The sequence below is a fragment of the Neoarius graeffei genome, chromosome 16 (assembly GCF_027579695.1).
Source record: "Neoarius graeffei isolate fNeoGra1 chromosome 16, fNeoGra1.pri, whole genome shotgun sequence".
NCBI classification, from domain to species: Eukaryota; Metazoa; Chordata; class Actinopteri; order Siluriformes; family Ariidae; genus Neoarius; species Neoarius graeffei.
Window position 1 is genome coordinate 5,975,984 of NC_083584.1, and position 13,778 is coordinate 5,989,761.

Genomic DNA, 13,778 nt, shown 5'->3' on the forward strand with positions numbered 1-13,778 from the left:
AGTAGGGTTTTAAGTAAAGAACACGTCCGTCTCGCTGACTCATCATCGCTCATGTTAAGTGATTTTTCAGTGACTGTAGTGTGAGATGATGTTTGCTGACAGAGCAGGAGAGAACGATAAATATGACCCTAAAGGTCAAATACAGCGAGAAAACCAACCAGACTGAACACGATTAACTGCCGTGTACCGAGTCATCATGACTCAACCCGTTACACTGCACCCCCACAAACCACTGATCACTGACGGAAAGATCACTCGCATTAACAACAGGTCGCGTGGTGAAGGCAGGAGTGTGGTGTAATGGTGTAAAAAGCTCCAGGGCTCAGGGAACTGATCCTCCGTTTCAATCAAACGCGTCGTCAATTATCTTCGGGATAACGGTCACAGCCATGAACGAAACGCAGCGCGGTCAGAGACGCCACTGATCCCAGACGCCACTAATCCCAGACCCGGTGTCGCCATCGGGCCGGTCCCAACACGACACGGTGGATCAGATATCAGAGAAAAAAAAACATGATCTGGATTTTCAACTGTGGGCTTCTAACATCATGGTAACAGTTTGGAGAAGAAACACACACACACACACACACACACACTCCCCGGCCACTTTAATAGGAACTTGCTGTTAATTCCAAGATCCCTGTTCTTGGCTGCAGGAGTGGAACCCAATGTGTTCTTCTATTTTTCTGTTGCATGCTGAGATGCTTTTCTGCTCACCACGGTTGTAAAGAGTGATTATATGAGTTACTATATCCTTCCTGGCAAAAAAGCTCAAACCACCCCAAATCTGTCCATTTCCCTCTGACCCTCTCTTATCAACAAGGTGTTTGTTTCCACCCACAGAACTGTCGCTCACTCACTCAGCGTTTTTGTTTTCAGCACCATTCTGTGTAAACTCTACAGACTGCTGTGTGTGAAAACCCCAGGAGGAGATCAGCAGGTTCTGAAATACTCAAACCTCACACTCATCTGGCTCAAACCAACACCCATACCACAGTGAGAGAAAGAAAGTCACACTGTGAGATCACAATTTTTCCCGTTCTGATGTTTGAACATCGTGAACATTAACTGAAGCTCTGGATTTGTATCTGCGGGATTTGATGCGTCGAGCGACCGGCTGATTAGAGACCTGCAGAAAACAGCAGGTGGACATAGGGGTGTTCCTAATAAAGTGGCCAGGGAGCGTATAGTGTAGTACAGTACGAATACACTGTAAACCTCTGTGTGTAACAATACAAGTGATTTATGCAGGTTTAACTGTGAACCTCCTTCAGGTAAGGAAATTGCCGAGTCGTTGTTAACCCCTTTGAAGTCTTTAAAAAAAAAAAAGTTTGCCATTTTATTTCCAAGCTTTCTTTTTTCTGCTTGTTTTTCATATTAAAAAAAATATGAAAAGAAAAAACATGCAGGCTGCTCAAAGGAAAGGCACGTAAGAAGGAATTAATTTCATATAATATTTAAAATGAAATGTCTATGCTCACTTTTTTTTTCCCCTCTGTGCTTCCACGGAAGGCGGTCGCATTTTCTGCTCTCCCTCCTTTTTTTCCCTGCTTGTGCTTCTGTGTCTTGTCTCGTCTGCTGTACTTTTTGGAGACTCTTCCTGCATTACTTTCTAAACTAAAAAAGCAGGGAATTGATAAACTGGTCTCCTAACCAAATTGACACAGTTTTCTCGACGAGAAGTTTGGGTTAGGGGGAACCCATCTGTCCTGCCGGAACGTTTGTGGCTGGTTACACAATGGACGCGTGGGCGTGGTGGCGGGTCGTGTGCCTGGCGATTCTTTCTGTGGAGGACACTGAAGATATCTACCTATTCCGAACCATGATTACAGGACTTTTGCTGATTGGATTAGGCATTGCCCTGGTATATTGAGGAAATCAGACAATGGTGACAGCTGTTCAAAACCCCACAAAGCTGCCCGACATGATTGGAGTGGTGGGCAAAGCTGTTGGCACTCGGACTGTGGACATTCAGAACTTTAACCACAAAATGGTTGTCATCTCAGAGCAGCTTTCAGCTTTGCAAGGAATACGTTTTTCGGAGATCAATAAAGACTGCGTCTGGAAAGACCAAACAATTCATATCTTATCGACACGCCTACTTAGATCAAAAGGTGCAGGCTATCTGCTGGTACCTCGTATAGTGAAGGCTACATCAGGGGGCGGAGCCTTTTCTTACAAAGCCCCACAGTTATGGAACAGCCTTCCAAGTAATGTTCGGGAATCAGACACAGTCTCAGCATTTAAGTCTCGGCTGAAAACATATCTGTTTAGTCAAGCCTTTTGTTAATGGTGTTTATGAGGTAAAAGAGTAGATCTGGAGGGTCCTCAGACAGAGTGTTTTGGCAAACTGGGATGTATGGATGCTGTCAGTCCCCACTCGCTTGCTCACTCGAGTTTGTTGACGGTGTAGTGGCTGCTGCTTTATGTCCCGGGGCTCCCTCATGCCTGTGTTACCTTCTGGCTCTCTCCTTTTAGTTATGCTGTCATAGTTAGTTGCCGGAGTCCCTGCTTGTACTTGGTGCAATATGTATACTGCTCCTACTTATTCAGGTGACATTGGGCATACCTAACCACCTGTGTTTTCTTTCCCTCCCCCCCACCCCAAATCTGTCCCTCTGAGTTACATGGAGTCAACAGGAAATCTTTTGGTGGAGAGGGTGGAGACCTCGACTGGCTATCGTAGCCTGCAGGGAATCGGCCGTCAGACATTCTGTCGCATGTCCCAGACCCGGTGAAATGTAACTGAATTGTCTTGGCCAGCCCTAAGGGTCCCATCTGCATCTCATCATTGCTGAGGAGTGTGCTCCCATCACCCAATCAAGCATCCAGCCAGAGCAGGTCATGATATTTACCATATTAACATGCCATTGTTGTGTGTTATGCCTGATGTAAAGACTCTTGTCTCTGCGAGCCTACCACACAGATTTAATACTCGTCATTTTTAGGGCATACCTAACAACGTGTTTTCTTTCTCTCTCTCTCCCCCCCCCCCAATCTGTCCCTCTGAGTTACATGTTGATCCTGGGATTGAGATGCTGGCCTCTTCTGCCCCTCGGACCTGCTTGATCCATCCTGGTGCCCTGTGTCTGGTCGGAGTTTTATCGCCCCACTCCTGTGAAGGACGGCCCCATGAGAACAGTTGAGGGTTATACCTGTTAAAACTGTTAATATTATAGTCAGGCTGTCTGTTGTTGCCCAAATGAGGATGGGTTCCCTTTTGAGTCTGGTTCCTCTCGAGGTTTCTTCCTCATGTCGTCTGAGGGAGTTTTTCCTTGCCACCGTCGCCACAGGCTTGCTCATTGGGGATAGATTAGGGATAAAATTAGCTCATGTTTTAAGTCGTTCAAATTCTGTAAAGCTGCTTTGCAACAATGTTTATTGTTAAAAGCGCTATACAAATAAACTTGATTTGATTTGATCGACATTCGGCACCCCGAGACAGCACTGGCCTTGGTTTAGGCCGTTGCTGAGGCAACATTTCCCCCTGAAGGTCACTGCCAGGAGACACTCTCGCCCTCACATTCCTTCTCTAACTCTCCGCGGTCCCCATTTTTACCCCCAGTGTGACAAGCGGGTGCGTGACCAGCGCCTTCATGGCTGCAGGAGCGGACGGCTGCTTGCTTGCGCTGGATTACCTCCTCCCCTCCCCCCCCTTACCCCTGATTCCCCCCCCTCAAGTCCCATGTTTAAAGTGTACTTGTATTGTTGTGTGCTTATGCAAAGGTTTTTTAAATGCTCCCACACTGTACTCCTGACAGGAGCATAGTGGGGAGGGTGTTCTTTTTTTCCTTATCTCTCCTCATGTTGTGTTTCCTTTTTATCTTTATCCTTGTCTTCCTGTCCTGTCTACCCTATGTCAATTGTATGTTGTATATGTACGGACAGGTTGACGGCTAATTTCGCTGGTACATGTGACAAAGGGCATCATCATCATCAGATTCAAATGTTAATTTGGCATTATAAAAGTTTGTGGGCGTGTCCATGGAGTTTATAGGGTTCAAGAAAATGATATCTGATGGGTGTGCGGGTTGCGCGATACTCAAGGTTTTGTTATCAGCGAAAAGAAAACGTGATATCGTGCGGTCTCTAGCAGCAGCAGCATGACTAATGAGTGTGGGCGTGTAACATGCAGATATCAGCTCATTAATATGTAAATACACTCAGGGAAAAACAGAATTTGACCACAAAAATCCGAGGGCGCGTCGGTGGACGGGACGAATCAACACGAACAGCTCAAAGATAAAATAAAATGAACTGACACTTAACTCTTGATTTGTTTACATTTCTAAACAACCAGCTAAAGTGAAATATATATATATATATATATATATATATATATATATATATATATATATATATATATATATATATTTAAAGCTTATTTACTAATATGAAAGTAAATCAAACGCCACAAAACAGGTCAATACGATAAACAACTACAAAACTGAAGAACATTTTCAAATTAATCTGCACATTTTTCCTGCTGAATGTTTCTCACCACAACACAAAATACTCAAATATTATACTCAAAAAATACACAATGTTCATAAAAAAATAAAATGGAGAATCAGATATCCAAGAAAAATAAAGTTTAAATAAACAACTAAATAAAATCAGGATTCCGTAACAAACGGAAAAAATTGGAAACGGATTCGGAAACTATGTTTTTAAATATTTTTTGGAGCAGGATGATTATGTATAAAAAGTCTTTTGTTAAAATTGATTTTTAAATTTATTTTTTATGTTTTAATATGGCGGCACGGTGGTGTAGTGGTTAGCGCTGTCGCCTCACAGCAAGAAGGTCCGGGTTCGAGCCCCGTGGCCGGCGAGGGCCTTTCTGTGCGGAGTTTGCATGTTCTCCCCGTGTCCGCGTGGGTTTCCTCCGGGTGCTCCGGTTTCCCCCACAGTCCAAAGACATGCAGGTTAGGTTAACTGGTGACTCTAAATTGAGCGTAGGTGTGAATGTGAGTGTGAATGGTTGTCTGTGTCTATGTGTCAGCCCTGTGATGACCTGGCGACTTGTCCAGGGTGAACCCCGCCTTTCGCCCGTAGTCAGCTGGGATAGGCTCCAGCTCGCCTGCGACCCTGTAGAAGGATAAAGCGGCTAGAGATAATGAGATGAGATGTTTTAATATCTTCAATGTAAGCAATGAAATGTGAACGACTTTAACTGAATCAACAAAGTGTGTTTCTAGTTGTGTATTTTTTTCCCTGGATTTTTTTAAGTGCTTTTAAGTTTTTCAAAAGCTTTGTTGTGCAAAAGTCTTGACATCAGCTGATAGTCGAGGTTTCAGTATCAGTAAAGAGAAAGTGGTTCTGACCCGTCACTACTTTTGTTTTCCATCACCACGTCTACATAAAACTGGCAAAGTGGAAGTAACTGAGCTCATAAACACGAAACTTTCACATCCCACATCTAGTTTATTTCCTGCTTTGGCTCAGAATGCTGAAAGCCGTAGTTTATAGGAATCCCCCCCCGTCGCCGTAGCAACAGATCAAAAACAAAATCAATATAAACAATTCAGCTAAACTACTTAATTCATTATAATTCCTAATTCAGTGTAATGAGTACAGCACTGGTTTATTTTAGTCATCATTGTATAGTTTACAGATTACACAGGCAGAAGTGTAAGTGTGTGTGTGTGTGTGTGTGTGTGTGTGTGAGTGAGAGAGAGAGAGAGAAAGAGACTTACCGAGCCTTTCTCAATCACTCTGTTCAGCATGATGACTGCTTTTGTTTTCTGTTCCCAGATCATCAGCCAGAAATGACCACAAGTGTTTCCGAGAGGACCCTGAGGAGCAAACACACATCCTCATCATCCAAAAGGAACTGTGCAACATGTTCACAGCTGAGTGACCTCATAAGCATTCTTCATGGGTGGTTCATAAAAAACAGTGGCTGTAAAAAACAAATTTCTGATGGTTCATTCCCACCACACGGATCAACAGTGCTGCAGTTAACATCTCTAATCCAGATGTGTAAACCTTGTCAACAAGAAAATCCCAGCCCGGAGACCTTTCGGAAAGAACACGTTTCCGCCACTCATATCCTTGATCTTGTTCTTTCGGTCAGATTGTGGTGATAGGGAAGGGTAAGAACATAGAGCGACCAGTAAATCTGCACTATTCCGCACTACCTCATCTTAACAGCTGCTAGTTTGTTTATCCTGCTTATTTCATGTTTACCTGCTATACCTCAAGTGCCCTTGACTGTTTGGTTATTTGAACCAATGTGTGTGTGTGTGTTATATATGAGTGTTTAGTCTACGTCTAGTTCTTATCTAGAGTGTTTATACTGTTTATATTGTCTGAGTGTTTAGTCTGTGTGTAGTTCTTATCTAGTGTTTACACTGTTTATATTGTCTGAGTGTTTAGTCTATGTTTTTTTCAAATATTCTATTTTTATTTATTGCATTGCCTGTTTGCACCGTGGGTCAGAGAGGACTGAAATTTCATCTGTGCTGTATGTCGAGCATGTATAGCATATTTGACAAAGTTGACTTGACTAAATTGAAAGCTTCTCCTTTTGGCTCAGCTCTCTCTTCACCATGACAGACTGGTACAGCGTCCACATCCTTGCACCAACCTGCCTGTTGATCTCCTGCGACATTCTTCCCCCACTCATGAACAAGATCTTGAGATACTTGAACTTCTCCAGCTGAGGCAAAGGCTCATCCCCAACCTGGAGCCGGCAATCCACCCTTATATGGTTCAGAACTGGAGGTGCTGATTGTCATCGCAGCTGCAAACCACCAGAGTTCAAAGCTGGAGGAGGTCAAGGCTCGATGAAGCCAACAGGACCACATCGTCTGCAAAAAGCAAACCAAACTGGACACCTTCTCTTCCACCTTTTGGCTAGGTTTAGAAAAAGTTATGAACAGTATCAGTTACAAAGGGCAGCCCTGGCGGAGACCAACACCCACCAGGAACGAGTCTGACCCCATGTACCTGAAGTGCCCCCCACAGAACACCGCAAGGGACTTGGTTCACAAAACACATGTAGCACTGGCTAGACAAACTCCCTTGCACCCTCCAATACCCTTGTCAGGGTAAAGATCTGGTCTACTGTTCCACAACCAGGATGAAAAACGCAATGCTCCCCGTGAAGCCAAGGTTCAGCGACTGGACAGACTCGCCTCTCCAGTAGCCTGGCATTGCTCAACCAAGGGAAGGTTAGAACACATCCTCTCGTCCCCCTTCTTAAACAGGTGGGACCACCACCCTAGTCTGCCAATCCAGAGGCACCACACAATGTTGAAGAGGCACGTCAACCAAGATAGCCCCATAACATCCAGAGCCTTAAGAAACTCAAGATGGATCTCGTCCACCCCCAAGGCTCTGCCACTGAAGAGGTTTTTTTAAACCACCTCAGTGACCTCAACCTTAGTGACCGGAGACTCCTCATACTCTGCTTCTTCTATGGAAGGCGTGTCTGTGAGGTTCAGGAGATCCTCAAAATCTTCCTTCCAGCACCTGACTGTCCCCAGTTGACGTGAGCAGGACTCCATCCCCACTGTATACAGTAGGGACAAAACACTACTTCTCCCTCCTGAGTGGTCGGACAGCTCGCCAGAATCTCTTAGAGACCAAGTGGGAGTCATGCTCCTCAGCTTCACCAAACTCCTCCCACACCTGTGGTTTTAATTTGCCTGTCGGTATCCATCAGCTTTTTGCGTTTGACAGCTCCCTTTACCACTGTGGTCCGCCACAGGGCACCAACATCATTACACCCACAGCGGGACTCAACCTCCCAAACTTCCTTTGGAATGCAGTACAAGTTCTGTGGGAGCTGGGAGTTGAAGATCCTCCAGACAGGAGCCTCTGCCAAACGTTCTCAGCACACCCTCACTACATATTTGGGTGTACCGGGCCCGTCAAGCATCCTCCTCCTCCACCATCTGATCCAACTCGTTAAAAGCCCCTCCCCTAATAACGATGCTCATTTCTTCCGACTAAAATAAAACCATTTATAATAACTACATCAGAAACCGGTCACATTTTCAAGCTTGAATCCTTCACATTCAGCCTGTGTGTGTGTGTGTGTGTGTGTGTGTGTGTGTGTGTGTGTGTGTGTAAACTGAAACCAAAACTAAAATGAAAAACAGCAAAAAATGAAAATGTAATCGAGATCCCTGTATTAGTCAGGCTGAAGATGTACAGAATTTTGCTGGTCACTGTTCTTCAGCTCACACCTGACTCCATCTTGCCATCTTCTATGTATGCTGTGCAAAAGTATTCGCACCCCCAGTTTCCTGTTATATTGTTGCATAAAAACCACCTCACGCTGAACAGTTGAAGATGTAAATGTAACAACACACCAGGAGCCAGAGCTATACACACACACACACACACACACACACACACACACGTTAACGTCTAGATGTAACAAGAGTTACTTCCTCCATCCTTCCATGAGGTACAGTAAGAGAGAGAGAGAGAGAGAGAGAGGGTAAACACTCCTGTGGTGATGCGTGACAGCTGATTGGGACAAAACCCGATGTGGAGATTTCAGCAGCCTGAGAGAATAAATCCTTATGCAGCACATCTTAAAGAGCGACATGCAAATGTGCGGTCTGATCAGCACTTTACATCTCCTACAGTCCCCCAACACACACACACACACACACACACGCGAGTAGTGACCTTTGTGTTGTTTCAAACTGTTGTACTATTTAACACTGAGCAACACTGCAGCTTCTAACCTTTAATTTATCTATAATAACACATTAATAAATTTAATATTTATTTATTAACTAATAATACACAGGCAAATATTTTTATTATAATTGTCACAACTCTTAAATCTGATTTCTATAATGGATTTTGTAATAACAACAAAAAATATTATAATGTAGATACTTTTTAAAAGAAATAATTCTCTAAACTTCCTGTTTAGTAAATAAATCTTTTTGCTGCTGATGAGAAGAAAAGCTTCCTGTTGCTGCTCTTTATTCAGTAAACCTGTGTGTGTGTGTGTGTGTGTGTGTGTGTGCGCGCGTGTTCAGGGCGGGGCCATGAGAGAGTGTTCATATCATGAGACATAATTTCATGATAAATTTCTATACATTTATACTATTTTTAAAAATAAACTTAATTTCAAAATGACTTCAGCAACAGGTTTGTTTTTTAAACTTTGATCTTTAAAGTGTAAAAAAATTTTTTTTTAGAAATTATTTCTCTTTCAGTGGAAAATTATTTCTCAAATAAATAAATATATTGTGGTTTTTTTAAATATTAAAAAAAAAAAGACAGTAGATTTATTTTTGGAGACTCTTATGTTATTGACCCAAGTTTTTTAATCTTAATCTTTACAACTGTAAATTATTTTTTAAAAATCAGGTTAAATCTGTATATTGATTAAAAAAACAAATGTATTATATTATTATTACTACAATTTTTTTAATGTAACAGCTACATTACTGGCAGTTTATGAGCAAACGCGTGTGCGTGTGTGTGTGTGTGTGTGTAAAACGTACCATAGAAACACGTTAAGTAATTGTGATGTTTTGTTGTGCTACGCAGCCCTCTGTGGGTTTAACACTTACACCACACACTCCCATGATGCAACAGGGAGAAAGCAAAAAAAAAAAAAACACCCAAAAAACAAAAACACAAACAGACAAAACAAACTTCCTGCAGCGTCAATGCATCAATGATGCCCTTAACTATTAACCTCCCGGTGTGTGTGTATTAACCTGAGTTAGTATGTAGCTTCTTTGGGCTTCTTCCACGGGCACCAGGCTCGCGTTGATGTAGTCGTTCTCACAGTTCCCCAACTTCACCCGGCTGTGATCAACTGCAGTGCAGAAAGAAAGGAAATCACTTCACAAACAAACACACACGGCTCTCTGACATCTCAGGACACGGGAGTTTACACTTCTTTGTGGTTTCTCAGGAACACGACCAGCTTCACCTGTTTATCTTTTGTCTTATCAACAGGAAGAGAGAATAGAGAGAGAGACGGGTGATGGAAAGACTGTTTACAGCTGCTATAATGTCAGTGAGAACAACTAAACTGTAGCTCTAAAAGCCATGGCCTCATGGTCAGAGAAGCAGCTTCGGGACCAAAGGGTTGGTGGTTTGATTCCCTGGAGCGGCAGGAATGGCTGAAGAGCCCTTGAGCAAGGCGCCGAACCCCCACCTGCTCCCCAGGCTGCTCTGGGTGCGTTATACATCACTCTGGATAATGTAATGTAGTGTAGTGTGTGCGCACTCACAGGGACTGACGTCTCTGTATCTGTTGCGGTTCCGATTCTCGGGATACTTTGCCACTTTGAAAGGACATTCCTGAGACTGGTTACGGATTTCCTACAGAGAAAACCAACAAGAACAACAGGTTCATTTTACACATCGGTGTCGTGTTACACTCGTCCCATCACGCTGGCCTTTACACGCTACATACAACACTAAACTGTGATGTGAAAACATGCTGCGACTGTCAGTAACGTCCCGCAATAATTAACAATGAAGACGCAATAATTACAGACACGCTCTGAAGAAAGAGAAGATTTGGCGTCCACCTGCTGTTGGAACGGAGATGACATTAGGGAGAGTTTCATCTTATTTGAAAGCTAAAGCTGAGAGACGGGACGTTCGGCAACAGGACAGGAAGCAGCGCTCGCTCACGGCGTGGCGTCCACGGATGAAACAGTCGCTCAGCTCGCGGATGTGAGTGATGCCGCTGCTATAGTCGAGGCTGTTTTGCTGGTTTTTTTGGCTTGTCGTTGTATCGTGTGACGTCAGTGCGACCCTCAGTTGATTGATCAGATGATTATTTTCATGTGTGAAATTTCTGAAATTCCCCCCCAATCATACCGAGTTTCATTCTTGGTGTGTTAAGACTAATAAGAACGCTTACTTAATGACCTGAATGATGATTTCTTGCAATTTCTTCATCCAAAAATTCAGATTTGGTGTGTAAGGGACTTTACACTCATCCATCTTTAAGAAGGTCACAGCAAAGTCATAAAGTTTTGCGCTCAACATATTCACTCAATTATTCCATTTTAAACTTTTATATTTGCTCAAAAAAGAATAGAAGTGATTAAAAAAACCATAAAGGAACAGTTCACACAGAAATAAAAATGTTCCCATGTGGATGTCTGAATTATGGCTTTAACTAAAGGTGACAAATAACCGTAACTCTGTCATTTTCTACAACACCAGCAATAATAATAATAATAATAATAATAATAATAATAATAAATGTATGAAAAAGAAAGTGACATGTAAATATAAAAACAATGAGAGAGAGAGATGCTGCTGCTGATGTGAACGTTTAAACAGACCCGGTGTTTCCAGCAGGCTGTTTTTCAGCCCTTCGCTCCTCTGGCTTTGTTGGACTGAGCCAAAACTTCATCCCACACTCTGATCCTGAACATACAGACAGTCAGCGGCTCGTCCCACGCTGACGCCTGGAGAGGGACAACTTTCCCAGAAAGCTGCAGTAACACTTCCAGGAAATGGAATGTGCCCACAAGCATCCCTTTTGTTTTCATTTGCTTCACTGAATCAGCAATCCCGCTCAACATGTTCTACAATCATCACACAGCACACTGTAGAAGGAACCAAAACTGCCTACTTGACTCTTCTGTTCGGTTTCGCCTGTTTTTTCATGTTCCTCTTTTACTTTAATTTTAGTCTCAATGGATAAATCTATAATCTCCATCATCATGATCCGTGCTGAGATCATAAACTGACTTTTACAGCAGAGTTTAATAGTGATGGGTATTCTGGATCTTTTTAGTGAGTCAGATCATTCGACTCAGCTGAGCAAGAAGAACCGACTCCCAACCGACTCATTCCCATGGCTGATAATTCTTGCTAGATTTTGATTAGTGATTGTTCTTCTTTGGCTGAACGTGTTCCATGAAATCTTACTCTACCTTATAAACAAAAAACTAACATTCATTTGCAGTCTTTAAAAAAAATTAAATAAGTATAGAGTGTGTCATGCAGTATTAACTGCACCACACTGTATTTACTGCTTTTTTCCCCTCATATTTATAGCTATTATACCACTTTACAGTTATTTATCCACATACTGCCACCTTGCACACTGTCAGAAATTTAATATGTTTGTTTTGTTTTTATGCCTCCGCCACCATAAGGTGCAGGAGGCATTATGTTTTCGGGTTGTCCGTCTGTCTGTCCCGAAACCTTGTGAACGCGATATCTCAAAGGCTAATGAAAGGAATTTCACCAAACTTTCAACATTTGTGCGCTTTGGGACAAACATGAACTGATTAGGTTTTGAGATCAAAAGGTCTAAGGTCAAGGTCACTGTGAGGTCAAATGTCTGTCCGAAAACCTTGTGAACACAATATCTCCAAGGTACCGGCTAGTGGCCTAGTGGTTAGCGTGTCCGCCTCTCGATTGGGAGATCGTGAGTTCTATTCACGGTTGGGTCATACCAAAGACCATCATAAAAATGGTACCTACTACCATCTGGCAAGGCACGCTGCAATACAGATGCGAGTGGGGAGTTAAACTCTCGTGGTTACCAGAGGACCCGCCCCCCACTGTAACCCTAGCTATGTAATAGGCGAGAGGCCGAGGGCTACGGAAACGGAGATCAGCGCCGCCCGATGCACCACATGGCGCGGGAAGGACTTTGACTTTTGACAATAACTCCAAGGCAAATGAAAGGAATTTCACCAAACTTTCAACATTTGTGCGCTTTGGGACAAACATGAACTGATTAGATTTTGAGGTTAAAAGGTCACAGGTCAAGATTACTGTGAGGTCAAATGTTCATCCTCAAATCACAACTTAATAAGGCGTGTAGTCTACCAGGCGGAGGCGTCCCCATCGACGCCGTTGGCATCGAGTTCTATCTAGTTTATTTATATGTGTGTTTAACTGTACTTTTAAATTTCCCCTGGGGGACAAATAAAGTGTTTTGAGTTGAATTAATGTGCAGTAACAACACACACAGTAATGCGCGTCATTAAGAAAATTCATCTATTTATCTTTTTTTAAAAAAATCGATTTTAAAATTACACTGCAAGAGTAAACTATACAAAAAAAAGAAAGAAAAATACATTTTAAAAACGGCTCAATAATCAGCGAGTCGATTCTCAACGTTCATCGAAAAAAGAGTCGACTCCTTTGCGAACAGCGCATCACTCGTTCGCGCATGCGCAGATCGCCACCACGCACTTGGACACGGTTTAAAAAGCCCAGCTATGATGTTAATGTGAGAAGTGAAGCCGTGATTCAGTTAAACACGACACTTGTGGTTTAAAAAGGTTTTAAAAACAGACTCAGACCAAACAGCGAGGCTTCATAACGGATTAGTAAACAGCTTTTCTTTCGGCAGGCTAACTCGCTAGCCTAGCCGGCTAACTTACTATGTAGAGGTTGTGCCACCGGCCTTCTGAATCCGTGTCCTCAAATTCATGCTCCATTTTCACTCTGCAGGACTTCTGTCAGTTACCTTGATCGAGTTTTCGTAAAAAAATAAAATAATCATTACTATACACAGTGCTCGCTCATGTTTTCAGCCATGGGGCTTCAAAAACAAACGGATCCAAGTTGACATCTGGTGGAAAAAAAAGCGACGGCGTTGGAGTTTTGACTAACGCACACTTTAGCGCAGATCTACAAATATTAAACGCGCACAACTTCCGGGAAATTATGAGTTCTCGGTCAGCTGACGCTGCTCATTAATGCGCATGCGCAAATTTGTTTAACCCAGAGCTCCGCGCATGCGTAGTTGAAGAGGTCCTTCAGGTTGCTTACAAAGGACAAGAATGAGCTGAACTGAAACTTAA

The 13,778-nt window shown here is 42.9% G+C and overlaps 1 protein-coding gene across 1 annotated transcript in view; it reads right to left on the minus strand.

The window, feature by feature from the left end:
* The window catches only part of ptpn2b (protein tyrosine phosphatase non-receptor type 2b), a 33,450-nt gene extending 19,848 nt beyond the window's left edge, over positions 1-13,602 (minus strand). Inside the window, exons 1-4 of the mRNA XM_060942413.1 lie at positions 13,356-13,602; positions 10,221-10,311; positions 9,699-9,799; positions 5,697-5,795 (exon numbers count right to left, since the gene is read on the minus strand). Of these exons, the coding sequence (XP_060798396.1) occupies positions 5,697-5,795; positions 9,699-9,799; positions 10,221-10,311; positions 13,356-13,412 (348 nt within the window). The 5' untranslated portion in view covers positions 13,413-13,602. The remainder of the gene's footprint in view (positions 1-5,696; positions 5,796-9,698; positions 9,800-10,220; positions 10,312-13,355) is intronic.
* Between the last annotated feature and the right edge of the window lie 176 nt (positions 13,603-13,778).